This window comes from Terrapene carolina, unplaced genomic scaffold (genome assembly GCF_002925995.2).
Source record: "Terrapene carolina triunguis isolate 2854851 unplaced genomic scaffold, T_m_triunguis-2.0 Scaffold242, whole genome shotgun sequence".
Lineage (NCBI taxonomy): Eukaryota > Metazoa > Chordata > Testudines > Emydidae > Terrapene > Terrapene triunguis.
Window position 1 is genome coordinate 2,119,096 of NW_020664593.1, and position 18,203 is coordinate 2,137,298.

Sequence of the window (18,203 nt, forward strand, 5' to 3'; positions counted from 1 at the left end):
TATCCATAATACATGCTGCTTCTGGGCTACCTGGTGTGGGCAGAGTCCAAGTGGGTACGAATGCCCATCAACACACTCTCAGACCTGGGCAGAGTCTGGGACCACTCTGCTCCCTCACTTGTGTGCTCCGGAGGCATGAGTTGCCATTTTGAAGGGAGAATACGCACACATAATTGACTTTGTTGTATCAGATCATCAAGACGTATATCCCAGCCTGGCCAAAAGGTAATACTGATTGCCTAGGGGGAAAGTCACACTTCTCTTCCCACTCCACCTTCCAAACAGTGCAGAAGGCCAGGAATGTACTGCTGTATATTTGGAGAGGGAAGGATCCATTCTGACTCCTGTGGTAAACAGCTGATCCCCTGAAGTCTGAGATGCAAGTATGCCTGTCTTCGCAAGTATGCCACATGTGATGGCATTACCGATTATATAATTCAGTCCAATATGTGCCTCTAAGCCTCCTGTAGCGATGAGTGACTACGATGTGAAGAAGCACTTCCTTTTTATGGTGTTACTTATACCTTGCAGAAAATCCTATAAAATCTTCACACTGTGAATCAGGGTGTTTCTAAATCCATAAATGATTAGTTTATGGCTTTTACCTTTTTTATCTTTGATTGTTTCTGATCTTAATGTATTTAAGTATGTTTTATACCTTTTGGGCTTTTGAATTCTTCAAAGTTATTTTCTTATGACTGCTACTGTCATTTTAGCAACACCTTGTGATAAACAGTGAACAAGGAGCAACATCTGGGAATGGAGCTTTGTGGTTTCTTAGGGAGAGGGGGAAACAACTTTTCTAGATATTTGAAGATCTGTTTGTTACGGTGCAATGATAGTTGCTTTGTAGTCAAGTTTACACCTGAGTTTCCATAATAAGGCCACTTTTTTCCAGAATCCCCCAATCTTCTCAAATCTATAGTTTTATGTGCCTTAAAACTGGTAGCTATGTCTGGGCCTGAGGAGAATTTTCCTGCAAACTTTGAAGTGATTTGGACAAGAAGTTTCTGAATTATGACACCCTGAAAATAGAGTTCAAGAAAGACTTAATTTTTCTATTATTGGGAGGAGTGATGGATTTTGGTACAAAGTAGCAAAGCAGGAAAAAAATAAAACTTAGTTTACTAGATGGCGTTAGGTGGCAGTCACCTTTCAAAAGTAACTAAGTTTGGACTTTGTAAAGTTGGCAGTCACCAGCTTTGATCTTGGTATAGCATATTAAATAGTTGCTGGAGGCATGCACTTTTCACTTCTTAAAAAAGGTCTCTGAGCTTGTTCTTGCTGCAGGGAAAGGGCTAACAATGTAACTGATCACTACAAACACTTGTCAGTGCAAAAATAATTATTATTATTCCACCCAGAGGGCAGTGTGAAGGACCCAAGAAGCTTCCTAAGATTTGCCATAGATTCTAGCCTCCTGCAGACCTAACAGGCCCCACAGGAAAGAGGGAATACTCTCGTGGTTTCCTTCCCTCTGTTTTCACCAACCCTCTGTTGGTCCTCTGATTTGCAGCAGTGGAAATCCTTTTTGGCAAACAGGAGACTAGTCAAGTGGATAAGACAGGGAAAAGCTAGTGCTGCTCTCCTGCCACCACTCCTAAGAACCCATTCCCTGCATCTCCCCGTCTTTTCCTGGCAGAGCCCACCTGCAGACAGCAGTTTTCCAGTGGACTGGGTGGGGGAGCGGCTTATGGGGAGCTTGGTTTGAGATATGAGGAAGTGGTCCAAGTGGGAAGGGACATTCAGGAGCAAATCAGGGGAGAAAGTTGGGGGCAAGTAGTGTTTCTCTGCCTTCTCCACCTAGTGAACCTCCTGTGGCTCATAAGGTGGGAATCCCTCTACTGCAAACCAGAAGAGGTTCCTCATGTAGAGAGGAGGGATGTGTTAGTGCCATATCCTGCCCACTGAGCTGTTTCTTGTCTCCCCCATACCTCCTGTTAATAGCTCACTCCCGTATAAGGTTCTTGTTTTCATGCCTGGGTTTCTTTTCTCCTCTTGACTTCAGGGAGCAGGCAATGTCCTCAGTGGGATTCTGTGTCATAAACTCTGTGAAAAGAGGCTACCCTTTGGAGGATGCAACCCACATAGCACTGCGTAAGTAGGTCTTGGAAGGTCGCTGCATCCTAACACTACACCAGCTGGAGCCCAGTGTTGTGCACATTAGACTTAAATAACAGCACGGTGTTGGAGCATTTGGGGATGGGGGTGTTAAGCAGCAGAATGTTGGGGCAATAGTGGTGCCTTCCATTGGGTCAAAGTCAGTAGAGATGTATATTCAGGTGTAGACCTGGCAAATGCCTAGGTGTTTTAGTCAGCATTGTTTTGCCAGGAGCCTGCATTTCTGCCAGAGGTAGAAACTGGCCCAGTGTCTGAAAATCTTCCTGTTTTAGCTGTATGTACCCACTAGATGGCATGTGAATGCAGAAGAGCCTTCAAGGTGAAAGGGGGAGCTGGGAGAGACTTATGAAAGGAAGGTGGCCTTATGACTGACAGTGCTGTTCAACCACAGCAGCAGTGGCTCCTGTGAGGATTTTTGCTGTGGTTTAACCCATTTACATGAGAATTTCACTGCAGGAAATGTATGGAAATGCATCCTCTTTTTCTCCAAACTGCTGCTATTGCTTGAAAAGTCCTTCATTGATTTAATTTGTTTGGATTTTGTTCTCTAAACTAGTAACACCCCTTCCTTGCTGCTGTCAGTCTCTGCACATCCATACAATCCAATAATGTTCTGTGAAGTGCTGACCTTTTGTTTCTTCCTATCCAAATGACTGACTAATGAGAGCTGACAAGATCAAAGCCTAAGGGCCCCATCTACACCACCAGGACATCCCAGTCTGGGGACCTGGTTACAAAACAATTTTCTCCTGACTGTTAGTGTTGATGGGAACTTGACCGCATCCTCACATTATGCTAAAGCTTTGGATAGTCCAAGAAAGCAGGAGAGAGGAAATAGTATAAAATCTGCAAATCACAAGAGAATCGCTTCTAATTTAAAATGCTTTTTGAAGTTTTCTCCAAGGCATCGGCAGTACTTTAGATCTGCAGCAGGCCAGCAGGTGTGCACAATTGGATGCTACAATGAAAGGCCCCTCAGAGTGAGTGACAAATGTCACCATAAGTCTCTCTTCTCCGGTGCATCAGAAAATCATTGCGGTTTCTTCTTTCTAAATTCATTGCCCTTTGTGGTGGTGTCTTGGTTTATTTGTGAGGCTTTGTGCTGATGAACCGGCTTTGGAGCACCCTCTACTATTGAAGATTAGCTTGTGTGCAGTGTGGGGTTGCTTGAGGCGCCTGGCTTTCCTGGAAACTTGCAGTGCATGTTGGCTTGTTCTGGGACTTTCGCTCAACATACGTTAGTAACATTTTTCTGGAAGTAGTTCAGAGAATGGAGCTTGGCTCATGAGGGAATGGATTGAGTTGGCCTTGTGGGTCTCTGGGAACACATTTCACATCTCTGCCACTCCTTCTCTCTGGAAATTTGCCAGGCTCCTCTACAGTTCACAGGCAGTGTGCTCACAGATTCAGTTGCTGACACCTTGTGATTGTTGTCCGACTTTTAGAGCCAATGTTTTTGTTTCTCATACCCATTTCCAGTTTACTATAAAGGGAAGCTTGCATGGAGAGAAGATCTTTCACCCCGTGTTGAGTGCCCCATTGTGCAGTGTCCAATACCTAGAAAGTAACAAGCTCCCAGCCCCAAGAGACTTGCATTCTAAATGAGAGAAAATACAGTTCAGAGTCATCAGGTGAGGGTCTGTTCTCAAAATGATAAGATGTTGGCTTTTTTGCACCTTGATTAATGTTGATGGGTCTTGCAGATGTGTGTAGAAAAGGATTTGGTTGGAGAGAGGGTGGCCATTCAGGATTTAGGGAGGAGACTGTTCCCAGCAAGAGTGGCAGCAGGGGAGATCCAAAGATAAATGGGACAAGTATACTGTCCAAAAGATGTGGAGAGGAGGAAGGCTTAACCAGAACAAAGGATGTGGGAGAGCGAGTAGAGAGAACTGGGAGCAGAATTTTAAGCAGGAGCAAAATTTGTGCAGAACCTTGAAGGTAAATTCCAGAAGCATGAACTTAGATGAAGACTGTACCTGTGAAGGGATTTGAATCTGAGTGTGACATGGTCAGAGGGTTGCAGTAGAAGGCTTTCAGTGGATTGTTTGAAGGAAGGAGGTGAGAAGCCAGACATTCTTGTCTGAGCTACTGCAGTCACTGCATGGACAAATGGTCTGAGAGAAAAGGACAGCTTTTGAGAGATCCCATGAAGGAAGAAATGACATCATCAACAGTGTGTAGCGAATATCATTCTGGTGTGTATTAACAGGAAGGTTGTATGTAAGACACAGGAGGTTATTGTCCCACTATACTCAGCCCTGGTGAGACCTCAGCTGAAGTGCTGTATTCACCTCTGGACGCCACAATTTAGGGAAGATGTGGGCAAATTGGAGACTGTCCCGAAGAGAACTACAAAAATTATAAAAGGATTAGAAAACCTAACCTATGAGGAAAGGTTAAAAAACTGGGTATGTTTAGTTTTGGGAAGAAAAGACTGAGGGAGAGCCTGATAAGTCTTCGGCTATGTTCAGGCTGTTATAAAGAAACTGTGATCAGTTGTTCTCCATGTCCACTGACGGTAGGACAAAAAGGAATAGTCTTAGGGTACGTCTACACTACCCGCCAGATCGGCGGGTAGTGATCGATCTATTGGGGATCGATTTATCATGTCTAGTGTAGACACGATAAAATTGATCCCCGATCGCTCTGCCGTCAACTCCGGAACTCCACCGCGGCGAGAGGCGGAAGCGGAGTCGACGGGGGAGCGGTAGCTGTCAACTCGCCGCCGTCCTCACGGCCAGGTAAATCGACCTAAGATATGCTGACTTAGCGTAGCTGAAGTTGCTTATCTTAGGTTGCCCCCCCTCTCCCCCTCCCAGTGTAGACCTAGCCTTGCCGCTAAAAGGCGTGCAGTGTAACTGCTGTTTGTCAGCTCTCCTGACAACAAAAGACTTCCACCCCCAACGAGCGGCATTAACTTTGTCAGCAGGAGAGTGCTCCTGGCGACAAAAGTGCTGTTCACACCGGTGCTTGTCGATGGCAAAACTTTTGTCTTTCGGTAGTCTTAATCTGCAGCAAGAGAGATTTATGTTAGGAATTAGGAAAATCTTTCTAACTATAAGGGTAGTTCAGCTCTGGAATAGACTTCCAAGGGAGGTGATTGAATGTCCATTGCTGGAGGTTTTTAAAAACAGTTTGGACAAAACTGTCAGGAATGGTCTAGGTTTAGTTGGTCCTGCCTCAGCGTGGGGGGCTGGACTTGATGACTTTGCGAGGTCCCTCCCCGCCCTACATTTCTATGATTCTATAACTATGGATATTCTTAATATCTAGTAAGCTGTCTTTTTGTGTGTGCCCACTGTGTGTGGTGCTCTTAGCTACCCATTAGGGTCCTGCCTGTGGGGTGAGGGCCTTCCCCCACTTGCAGATGGAGGGAAGCATCTTTCGTATTTGCCTATAGCTAGTGAGTGTCCCTGATTGTAGCTGAGATTGTAAATCTGTCTCCCTGTTTGCTCAATGTATTTAATTCTCTTGCTCACAGGCACAGTCAGAAGGTTCCTGGAGATTCATGGGGAAACCCTGGAGAAGGTGGTGTTTGCAGTCTCTGAGATTGAACAGGTATTTCTCATCATTGTTCATCCTGCCAAAGTTCTTAGGTATGTTCTAATTCTTAGGGCACTGGAGCATTGGAGACTCTTGTTCCGTATGTCGTACTGTGAAGCTGAAGACCAGTTTCCCCATCCTCAAGTTGTTATATCTGTCTCTCATCATGACTGTTGGTTCCTCTGCATCCCTTTCAGCCTCCTCCCAGATGTTTCACCAAAAGCACCTCTCCGAGTTTCTTCCTGCTCACATTCTCACTGGTAGCTGCAGATGCACTCCAAGCCACCCCACTTGTCACTTACAGGTTCCTGACTCATCACTTGGGCACCAGCATGAGGGACTTGGGTTAGATGGGATACTTGTGCAAGATGGTTTTCGGCTGTAAGAAGGCAGAGCAAGTCACTACATTCAAAATTCCCACCTTACTTCCCTCCTGCTAAAAATCCTCCCTGCTCCCAAGATTAGCATCCCCACAGATCCTCCCACAAACACCTAGAAACTGACTGTTTCAGACATTACTTGGGGAAATTAGCTAACCATTGTTTTGTTTCCAAGACAAAAAGCCTTTGGCAGTTTGAGTATTGACATTCTTCCATGTCTTCTCACTGTATCTGTGTAGAGCGCCTCCTACTAATATGTGTATAACGCAGCGAATCCAGTCAGTGTTCTTGGCACTGGGATCTGGAATATATCTTGTACTATCTTAAGAACAATCTGGGCTTTTAAATGGAAAGGCTTTCTCCAAGTTCAGCTGCTAATCGGTAAGGAAAAAACAATGTGTCCCTTCCCTCATATTTCTCTATCAGAGATCATTCTCTACCCTTGCTTGGCCCTGGGGTGGCCAAAACATAGCCTGCAAGTGCCCTCTTCTTTAAAAGAGGTCCAGTCTACAGAAATGACAGATCATGATGTGCAGTGCCTCCAGCTTGATCCAAGCAGCCTTTGTTAGGATCTGTCATCCTTGCAGACTATTTTTTTATTTCAAGAAAAGGGGTGGCTGCAGTCTACCCCAGTTGATGTAAATTAAAGGCAGCCCCCTCTCTAGGCCAGTTGCCAATGTGGCATGGGATTGGGCAATATTTGATTGCCCCTGCGAACAAGTCTCAACACTTAGGGTTTCAGGGTTCCTACCTTCCAATCAAATTAATGTTTGCTGGCTTAGATTTGCCCGAGGTGAATCTTATTTTATCTCCTTAGCAAGCTTCTTATCTCCTTAGGCCCCACTATATTTCTGTTTCCTCTGTTTTGCTTTCACCTGTGGAAATACAGACATAGATAACAATAATAACTTAAAGGAAAGAATCGAACTAAACATGAAGCTTTGGCTAAGCATTAGAGGATTAAAAAGGTATAGCAATCTTGAAGTATGTGAAGGGAGTTAAACAGAGAAGGAGGAAGATTTCTTTAGGAAGATATCACTAGCAATAATGGATTGAAATTGAGAGGGAAAGTGTAGGCTGATAATATCAGACACAGATATACTGAAGGGGTGACCGGCTGTGATGGTATTGTCTCACAGGAGGGAAGTCCATTTCTCCAGATGCTTGTCTAGACACAACTTTAATGAAATACGCTCCAGGGCACAAGACTGCCCTGACATAAGAATGGCCATACTGGGTCAGACCAAAGGTCCGTCTAGCCCAGTATCCTGTCTTCCGACAGGGGCCAGTGCCAGGTGCCCCAGAGGGAATGAACAGAACAGGTAATCATCAAGTGATCCATCCCCTGTTGCACATTCCCAGCTTCTGGCAAACAGAGGCTAGGGACACCATCCCTGCCCATCCTGGCTAATAGCCATTGATGGACCTATCCTCCATGAATTTATCTAGTTCCTTTTTTAATTCTGTTATAGTCTTGGCCTTCACAACATCCTCTGACAAGGAGTTCCACAGGTTGACTGTGCGTTGTGTGAAAAAATACTTCCTTTTGTTTGTTTTAAATCTGCTGCCTATTAATTTCATTTGGTGACCCCTAGTTCTTGTCTTATGAGAAGGAGTAAATAACACTTCCTTATTTACTTTCTCCACACCAGTCATGATTTTATAGACCTCTATCACATCCCCCCTTAGCCATCTTTTTCAAGGTGAAAAATCCCGGTCTTATTAATCGCTCCTCATACGGAAGTCTTTCCATACCCCCAATCATTTTTGTTGCCATTTTCTGAACTTTTTCCAAGTCCAGTACATCTTTTTTGAGATGGGGCGACCACATCTGCACACAGTATTCATGTTGTGGGCATACCATGGATTTATATAGAGGCGATATGATATTTTCTGTCTTATTATCTATCCCTTTCTTAATGATTCCCAACATTCTGTTCGCTTTTTTTGACTGCCGCTGCACATTGAGTGGATGTTTTCAGAGAACTATCCACAATGACTCCAAGATCTCTTTCTTGAGTGGTAACAGCTAATTTAGACCCCATCATTTTATATGTATAGTTGGGATTATGTTTTTTCAATGTGCATTACTTTGCATTTATCAACATTGAATTTCATCTGCCATTTTGTTGCCCCGTCACCCAATTTTGAGAGATCCTTTTGTAGCTCTTCGCAGTCTGCCTAGGATTTAACTATCTTGAGTAGTTTTGTATCATCTGCAGATTTTGCCACCTCACTGTTTATCCCTTTTTCCAGATCATTTATGAATATGATGACTAGGACTGTGCCCAGTACAAACCCCTGGGGGATACCACTATTTACCTCTCTGAAAACTGACCATTTATTCCTACCCTTTGTTTCCTATCTTTTAACCAGTTACCAATCCATGAGAGAACCTTCCCTCTTATCCCATGACTGTGTACTTCGTTTAAGAGCCTTTGCTGAGGGACCTTGTCAAAGGCTTTCTGAAAATCTAAATACACTATATCCACTGGATCCTCCTTGTCCACATGCTTGTTGGCCCCCTCAAAAGATTCTAGTATATTGGTGAGGCATAATTTCCCTTTACAAAAACCATGTAGACTATTCCCCAACAAATTATGTTCATCTATGTGTCTGACAATTTTGTTCTTTACTATAGTTTTAACCAGTTTGCCCGATACTGAAGTCAGGCTTATCGGCCTGTAATTGTCGGGGTCACCTCTGAAGCCCTTTTAAAAAATCGGCATCACATTAGCTATCCTCCAGTCATTTGGTATAGAAACTGATTTAAATGATAGGTTACAGATGACCGTTAGTAGTCCTGCAATTTCACATTTGAGTTCCTTCAGAACTCTTGGGTGAATACCATCTGGTTCTGGTGACTTATTACTGTTCAATTTATCGTTTTGTTCCAAAACCTCCTCTAATGACACCTCAATCTGGGACAGTTCCTCAGATTTGTCACCCAAAAAGAATGTCTCAGGTTTGGGAGTCTCCCTCACATCCTCAACCGTGAAGACCAATGCAAAGAATTAATTTAGTTTCTCCACAATGGCCTTATCGTCCTTGAGTGCTCCTTTAGCATCTCGATCATCCAGTGGCCCCAGTGGTTGTTTAGCAGGCTTCCTGTTTCTGATGTACTTAAAACATTTTTTGCTATTACTTTTTGAGTCTTTGGCTAGCTGTTCTTCAAATTCTTTTTTGGCCTTCCTAATTATATTTTTACACTTCATTTGCCAAAGTTTATGCTCCTTTCTATTTTCCTCATTAGGATTTAACTTCCAATTTTTAAAGGATGCCTGTTTGCCTCTCACTGCTTCTTTTACTTTGTTGTTTAGACATGTTGGCTCTTTTTTAGTTCTCTTACTATGTTTTTTAACATGGCTCGGGGGGGAAGGAAGGAGTGGGGAAAGAGGGTGGAATTGATGTGACTTAATACTTCTGTGACTCTTTAAAACTAGGGCTGTCAAGTGATTAAAATTAATTGTGATTAATTGCACTTGTAAACAATAATAAAATACCATGTATTTAAAAAAATTTCAATGTTTTCTACATTTTCAAATATATTCATTTCAATTACAACACAGAATACAAAGTGTACAGTGCTCACTTTGTATTTATTTTTGATTACAAGTATTTTCACTGTAAAAAAAATGAAATAGTATTTTTCAATTCACCTAATACAAGTACTGTAGCGCAATCTCTTTATCATGAAAGTTGAACTTACAAATGTAGAATTATGTACAAAAAAACCTGCACTCAAAAACAAAACCATGTCAAACTTTAGAGCCTACAAGTCCACTCAGTCCTACTTCTTGTTCAGCCAATCGCTCAGACAAACAAGTTTGTTTACATTTGCAGGAGATAATGCTGCCCGCTTAATGTTACAATGTCACCTGAAAGTGAGAACAACAGTGCCATGAGAACACCTGTAGCCAGCGTCGCAAGATATTTACTTGCCAGATGCACTAAAGATTCATATGTCCCTTCATGCTTCAACCACCATTCCAGAGGACATGCGTCCATGCTGATTATGGGTTCTGCTTGATAACAATCCAAAGCAGTGCGGACCGACGCATGTTCACTTTCATTATCTGAGTCAGATGCCACCAGCAGAAGGTTGATTTTCTTTTTTGGTGGTTCGGGTTCTGTAGTTTCCGCATCAGAATGTTGCTCTTCTAAGACTTCTGAAAGTATGCACCACACCTCATCTCTCTCAGATTTTGGAAGGCACTTCAGATTCTTAAACCTTGGGTCGAGTGCTGTAGCTATCTTTGGTAATCTCACATTGGTACCTTCTCTGCGTTTTGTCAAATCTGCAGTGAAAGTGTTCTTAAAATGAACAACATGTGCTGGGTCATCATCCAAGACTGCTATTACAAGGAAAATATGGCAGAATGCGGGTAAAACAGCGGGGGACATACAGTTCTCCCCCAAGGAGTTCAGTCTCAAATTTAATTAATGCATTATTTTTTTTAACAAGCGTCATCAGCATGGAAGCATGTCCTCTGGAATGGTGGCCAAAGCATGAAGGGGCATATGAATGTTTAGCATATCTGGCATGTAAAGACTTTGCAATGCTGGCTACAAAAGTGCCATGCGAACGTCTCTTCTCACTTTCAGGTGACATTGTAAATAAGAAGCGGGCAGCATTAGCTCCTGTAAATGTAAACAAACTTGTTTGTCTTAGCAATTGGCTGAACAAGAAGGACTGAGTGGACTTGTAGGCTCTGAAGTTTTACATTGTTTTGTTACATGACTGCACTCAAAAACAATCTACATTTGTAAGTTGCAATTTCACGACAAAGAGATTGCATTACAGTACTTGTATGAGGTGAATTGAAAAATACTATTTCTTTTGTTTATCATTTTTGCAGTGCAAATATTTGTAATGAAGATAATATATACTTTGATTTCAATTACAACACAATACAATATATATGAAAATGTAGAAAAATATCCAAAATATTTAATACATTTCAATTGATATTCTATTATTTAACAGTGCAATTAATCGCGATTAATTTTGAGTTAATCGGGTGAGTTAACTGCGATTAATTGACAGCCCTATTTAAAACCCCTGTAAAACTGAGGCTGGCTCCTTTTATTCTCTTGTTTTTGGCAAAAGCTCAGTGGAAGAAAGGAAGAGTAATGCAATTCACTGAAAAGTACCTAGGAGAGCGATCCATTATCCCCCTACCCCCTTTACAGAGTTACAGGTTCTTCTGTGGCTATATAGAAAAGTCGTTTCTAGCGGTCTCTGAAGAATGGGGATGCCTGCAAGGCCTTCTCAAACTTTCTGTCATTTGTAGGCCACTTACCAGAAGCTGCTGCCTCTGTATTTTCCAAGGTCATTGGAAGAAGAATGTCATTCCTTACCATGCCTTCCTGCAGATATTGGCAATTCAGAAGGGGAGCCAGTAGTACCAGAGCGACAGATCAGGATCAGTGAAAAACCAGGTGCTCCAGATGGTGAGTTATAATTCAACCTTGAAATGTTGGCACAAAAGTCAAGGAAAACCAGAGAGCATGCACAGAGAATTATGAATCCCATATTTTAGATGGAGTGTACCCAACAGAGAGAATCTTCAGAATGAGATTTTTACCCATGTCCTGCTCAGGCAGCTGTCTGGATTCTACAACAGTAACTTCTGCTTTCTCCCTTTGTATGTGGGAGGTGATTGGAGGCCTATGCTCAGATTTTCCCCAACGCCACTGATTCTGATGCATTGCACTAGTCTGAGATGCCTGGGAAATCGGCTCTTCTAGTAATTAATGGATAGGGTGGAGGTTGAGGAGGGGCTGGAAACCAACAATCTTTCTCTTGAAATCCCCTAAATTCAAGCATTTTTACCACCATCTCATGAAAGTCTGTTCTGAACGGGGTTAGGTGATGTGGTGGTAACATCCAAACCCTATCTATGATACAGCTTCCAGCATTATCTTAGGTGGAGCTGCACCTAGTGGTGAATTACAGATCTGTTTTTTTTGTTCTCCCCTACAGTAGACAAGGCCAATCCATCTGTTCCAAGGATGCATGTCTGCAGTCACCATGGCACTCAGTTTATATATTTATAGATGCTAAGCCCAGAAGGAGGCCATTATCTAATCTGACCTCTAGTTTAAGAGCTGGAGAGAATACTTTTAGCATTTACAAGGCAAATTTGTATTTTCAAAGCACTTTATAAACATTGGAGTAACACTGGAAATAGTTCATTGTTATCACTCTACTGGTTGTGGCTGGGGCAAGTGGGATTGATTTGCCCAAGGTCACAGACTTAGGCCTGGTCTACACTGGGGGGGATCGATCTAAGTTACGCAACTTCAGCTATGTGAATAACGTAGCTGAAGTCGACGTACTTGGATCGACTTACGGTGGTGTCTTCACAGCGGTGAGTCGACTGCTGCCGCTCCCCCATCGACTGTGCTTGCACCTCTCGCCGAGCTGGAGTACAGGAGTTGACAGGAGAGCACTCGGGGATCGATTTATCGCGTCTAGACTAGACGTGATAAATCGACCCCCGCTGGATCGATCGCTGTCCACCGATCCGGCGGGTAGTGAAGACATACCCTAAATCGCTAACAGAGCTAATATTAGGTTTCAGGAGTTCCTTGTTCTTAAGTCCATGCTAAGTTCAATAGAGGTCATTGCTCTATCAAATGGAACCACAGAAAATTTGTGCATCATAACATGGTGTCTTTTTTTTTGTGTTGTGGGTGCAGTCACCTTTTGACTTGGTTATGTCTTATTGATGCATTGTCATGAGGCAATATTCCCATGTTCGTTATTGTGGTTCTCTTGCATGTAGTTTGAGCTCTGGCTTCCTTTCAGCTTCTTCACCCATGCTTCCATTGCAGATAACTCGGATGAGGAGGGGCTGGAAGCAGATATTTCATTCATTGGTTCCCATGCATTTGCCCGCATGGAGGGAGATGTTGATAAGCAGAGGCGCCTCATCCTTCAGGGACAGTTGTCGGAGGCAGCACTGCAGAAACAGCATCAGAGAAAGTGAGAACATGTTGCCTGTTTCTCTATATGCATGTCTCAGCTAGGCCTGTGACTCTGGGAAAGATCCTTAATGCCCTCTTTCCGTGTCACACAACCTTGCAATCTGTTAGCAGGAAAGCATGGACAAGGCCTAGTTTCATTCTAGATCCCTGGAGTAGCCTCTTGGTGCTAAAATTATGGGACCAGGGGAAGGGTTGGTTTTCATTTTTTGTGGAGTTTTTGTCCCATTGTTTTCATATCTGCAGGACCTAGACCAGGGGTCCCAAACGTTTGAGGGTCACACCCTGCCCCCTTCCCCATGTCCACGTCCCCCGGAGCTGGGGCTGCATCTCGGGAGGAGTGGGGTTAAGGGTGGCTGGGAGTGGGGCCGAGGCCAGGGGCAGAAGCAGAGCCACAGCTGGGCTGTGGTGGGGGTGCCCCACACTTTGGGGACCTCTGATTTAGACACATTGGAGCAGTTGTACTGCCTGTTTACCACTAGATGGCACAGTTCCATCATAGCTTTCAGTAACTGAGCCTAGTCTTGTCTTTCTAAGACAGGCACACCTGTTTCAGAACTCATGCCCTTTTGAATCCTGGGCACCTAATAAACCCCTTTTCCTCCTTGCTTTTGAAGTTGGAGGGAAGAGAGAATTTTGAGTTGCTGCTTATTTTTTCAGCTGAATTGTATTTTTTCCCTGCTCTTTGCATATCAGAGGCAGGTTTAACTTCCTCCTAGGGAGCCAGTCCTGTGATATGATTCTCATATTTTGAGCATGAGGCATGACTTTGTGTTTGTTGAAGCACTGACTTGTTGCAACTGAAATGCAATACCATTGCACTTGCGTGTGAGGGCTAGAAAAGAGAACCAATTAAGTGTATATTTATTGTCCCAAGCAAAGTAACCAACAGTATAACTAGACAACAGTCAATATTCCTTTTTTTCAAACACTCTCCATTGAAGCACTTCAGAAGCAGCTTCCTTACTCAAAAGATTGCAACGTTGACTGCTCTATAACACTAAGCGTAGCAGATCCAGCTCCTCCGATTTTTTGCAGGCTGATCTTCATGCTTTCTAACACAGATGAAAGAGAGAGACAGCTCTGATCCCATGTGTGTGTTTGACTTTTCTAGTTACAATCGCTGGCTGTGTCAGGCAAGAGCTGAAGACCTGTCCGACGTTGCTTCTCTCAAAGCCTTGTATCAGACAGGTGAGTTCAAGATCCCAAAGGCTGTTTCTTATAGACTCACCAGTAGGAAATGGAATGGCCATTTCCACCTTTGTCTGAAGGAAGGCTCATGGGATGAAGCCTGAGCAAGTGTTTTAATCTAATGACAGATTAAAACGTCTGTCCTACTTCAGTGCCAGGCAGGCCACAGCCAAGCAAAACTTCTGGCATATGAAAACTAGAATGAGATGTGATGAACTGGGACCATAAGTAGAGCCCTAAAAATCTGCGGATATCTGGGGACCATGTTTGCGGATTGGATGCAGATACAAATTTTGTATCCACACAGGGCTCTAACCATAAGTAATTTGACATCTGTCATAGAAAATCTGCATTTACAAATTCAAGTGGGTTCCTAAATGCAAAGGTCTCTAAAGCCGAGCTCAAGGGCTGGCATCTGCTGTGTTTATTGGGGTATTATTAATTGAGAGGGAAAATATGAGGGCTTAATATAAAAAATATAAGGTGGGCAAAGAGCTAGCTGAAGTGGAGAAGGCAACAGGTTATGCTGAAATGAGAACTATCAGTCTGCAGGGAAGTTACTAGTGAAGAGCCTCAGGGTTTGTCTTGGGACCAATCTTCATTACTATTTTCATTAGTGACCTTGGCACAAAAGGTAGGAATGTGTTAATGAAGTTTGCTGATGACCATGTTGGAAGGTCTCATCAATGTAGAGGAGGGTTGGAGTATTATACAGGAAGAATTGGATGATCTTGAGGACCAGAGCAATAGAAATGGGATGAAATTTAATACTACGAAGTGCAAGGTCATGCACTGAGGGACCAATAAGAATTTCTGCTATAAGAGGGAGTTGAGATGACAGGTTCAGTGACTGAATGTTATTGTTAGGGGACAAGAAGCAATAATTCCCTGTTAGTATTTGGCAGGGATGTGGCAGATGAAATATAATTATTACACTTTTCAAAGTACAGGAACATTCTTGCTAGCAGCATTATTAGAGGTTTTGAATCTGTACAGTCACTGGCTTAAGTCAATTATGTCTCACATACCAGATATTTAACCTGTAAAACTCCTTTAAAAGGTCCTCTCCATCTATAGCTACAAAGTGTACTCTTCTTACCAAAAAAAAAAAACCAGTCCTAGTAGCTACTGATTAGAATAACTTTCTAAATTATTTTACAATGTGCTTATATTTACACACAGGCAAGATAGCATTTGATTTCCCCCACCCTACTCTGGTTTTATAACTCTTCTTCCCCATTTATATATAAACATCATGGAAATCCCATCAAGGAAATCTACAATGTATTCAGCTACCTGTGGGGGGCGGGAGTGTATATTACACCTTTCAAGGAATTAACAATACCTTGAACAATTTCACATTGTAAACATGCTATCTAAATTAAGCAACTGTAGCTAAGTCGCTCGTGTCTGCGTCAATAAGAACTTAAATATAAGAAGCCCCTTTATGCTAATGTGATTGCAGTTGTTTGAGGGTGTGGTACCTGTTATGGATTACATGTCCAGAACAACACACCCTTTTGGTAGTGATAAAGCTGAAAGTGTAGCCTTATAAACAGTATATAGGTAGGTGCTATGTCAGAAAATTGCTGGAACCTCCAGGGTTATTGATTGCAGCCTCCATCTTCAAGGAGTACAACTCTGTATTGAAAACTACCATTTCCAGGTGCAAGGCATCCTTCTGATTAGATCAAAATGAGTACTATGTAATGGGAGCAGAAGTCTCTGCACTCTTCATCTCCTGTTAAGAATGCTAGTTAATGACATTGTAGAATGCTTGTAGTTAGCTGCCCCTGATTTACAGGGAGACTTTCAAAAACTCAGACTACTTTATGAATGTTATTCAAAGATAAAAGCTTGTGGTTCTCATTTTATTCTGTAGGTATGGATAATTGTGGTCGCACGGTGATGGTGGTAGTTGGAAGGAATATTCCTGTAACTCTGATAGACATGGAAAAGGTAAAATCTTCATATAAAATTATAGAGCTGCGGCAGTGATTCTTTAGTTAAGGTTGAAAGGCAGTTTCTATTAAGTACAACTATCTCGTCCTGTACCCTCAGCACTAACTTTAGCAGGATATCTCTAGAGGGGTGTGTCTATGCAGAAATCTTCCTACACTGCAGATTATGTACAAACTGCTTGCATAGATACTTTAACATGAAAATATATCCTATCTAAAACTTTGTATATGAAGATTTTCTGGTAGAAATTTTTCTAGGGAAGTGACTAGATTCTCTTCAGGGAAGCATTGGTGCCTGGCGTTGGCCACTGTCGGAAGACAGGATACTGGGCTAGATGTACCATTGGTCTGACCCAGTATGGCTGTTCTTTAGCAGGGTAGTGTAGGGACCCCTCTTTCCTTCCAAAGAGATGTAAAGGTGCTTCTGTAGCTGGAGACTCTAAAGAAGTGAGGTGAAATGAGCAAACTTTTTTCTTGCACATGCAAAATGCCTGGGATCCTGACAAAGTATGTGGAGGTTAGGGACATGGAGCAGAGTAAAGGTTGGCTGTAGATATCTCCAGATAATATTTTTGAGCCAGTGTTTAAGACTTCAGTGTTGCATCATGTTTTTGTAATTGAAATATAATATCAGCTTGTCTTAAGGCTTTTAGTCTGAATAATATTAGTGTTAGAAGGAAATCTGTTAGCATAGAATGGGACTGTGACAGATTTTTCTGCTGAAAATATAAATGTCTCCCCACCTCAGGCACTCTTGTACTTCATCCATGTCATGGACCATATTGCAGTGAAGGAGTATGTCATAGTATACTTCCACACGCTCACTAGTGATTACAATCACCTGGACTCCGACTTCCTGAAGAAATTATATGATGTCGTCGACATCAAGTGAGTGTCATGAGTAGGAAGAGAAACCCTTCTCCTCTACTCCTCTCCCCATACAGGCCTTTAAGACAGACCTTTTATCCAGCTTGCGTCCATAGCTAAGAGATTGCTGGGAAGAATTTCACAGGGGCCAATAGACCCAGGTGTCTAACAAAACCAGTAGAGATTAGGCCTGTTTCCTTTCCTGCTCTGAATCAAACCATTTAAACAACTTTCTAGGCATTTCTGTAATGCTTTTTGTAACTTGTGAGTGCCTCAGTTCAACAGGAGATTAATTCTAGTTCTTGCATGCTTGTGTCATATAGTGGTCTCTGCAATCTCTGCCTGTGGCATATCAATCAATAATGAAGGCAGGCGTGTTATGTGAGCTCATTCCATCTGCCTCTAAAGTTGTGTTTCCAAAAGACACTATTGTCTACTGGGGTGCTCCATCCATTTTGCTGGAGGAGACATATAGACAGCACTAACAGGTGTAACTAATGTGTAACACTCTTTGGACTGGAGGATCTGATAGGATTTATCTAGAGATGCAGGGAAACTTTTCGCTTCCTTTGCCTCGCTTATTCTTAGGGCAGCTGCCCTTTGCCCTGGATTTGAATGTTGTGGGTCAGGGTTAGCACCACAAGCACTTGTGCACAAGTGGGCAAATGTCTGCAAACACTTTAAGCTGTGTTTTTGGCTGAATTTAATAGGATGAGCTCATTACTTTATTATTTTTGGGTTTTTTTTAACAAGTGTCATTTTCTTCTTTAAACCAGGTACAAGAGAAATTTGAAGGCAGTGTACTTCGTCCACCCAACATTTCGCTCAAAGGTGAAGTATACTGTACCAAAGGCCAAGAATACAGACTTCTGAAATAAAATAGGGGATAAAATTGTAGTATAAGGGGAGAAGTCATGAGAGAGAGAGAGAGACTTTAAAACACTAGGCCACGGCTGCTAGATAAGTGTTTTCCAAGAGCTAGTTCACATTTGGGTACTGTTATTTCTGGCTTATGTGGCTGGTACACTAGCCTTTCCCTTCCTACCTTAATGATGAGCCTCTGTGCTTGGCCCCTGTGCACCATTACTGCTCACTTCCCATTTTACTTTGTGTGCTCTGACCTGCAGTGACGCTTCATCTCTCAGGTTGC

At 42.7% G+C, this 18,203-nt stretch overlaps 1 protein-coding gene across 2 annotated transcripts in view; it reads left to right on the forward strand.

The window, feature by feature from the left end:
* GDAP2 (ganglioside induced differentiation associated protein 2) overlaps positions 1-18,203 on the forward strand; it is a 44,700-nt gene that overhangs the window by 13,466 nt on the left and 13,031 nt on the right. For both annotated transcript variants that reach the window (XM_024202268.2, XM_024202269.2), the window contains 8 exons: positions 2,009-2,097; positions 5,603-5,679; positions 11,339-11,498; positions 12,885-13,035; positions 14,149-14,225; positions 16,108-16,184; positions 16,935-17,074; positions 17,830-17,884. In XM_024202268.2, coding sequence (XP_024058036.1) covers positions 2,009-2,097; positions 5,603-5,679; positions 11,339-11,498; positions 12,885-13,035; positions 14,149-14,225; positions 16,108-16,184; positions 16,935-17,074; positions 17,830-17,884 — 826 coding nt within the window. The remainder of the gene's footprint in view (positions 1-2,008; positions 2,098-5,602; positions 5,680-11,338; positions 11,499-12,884; positions 13,036-14,148; positions 14,226-16,107; positions 16,185-16,934; positions 17,075-17,829; positions 17,885-18,203) is intronic.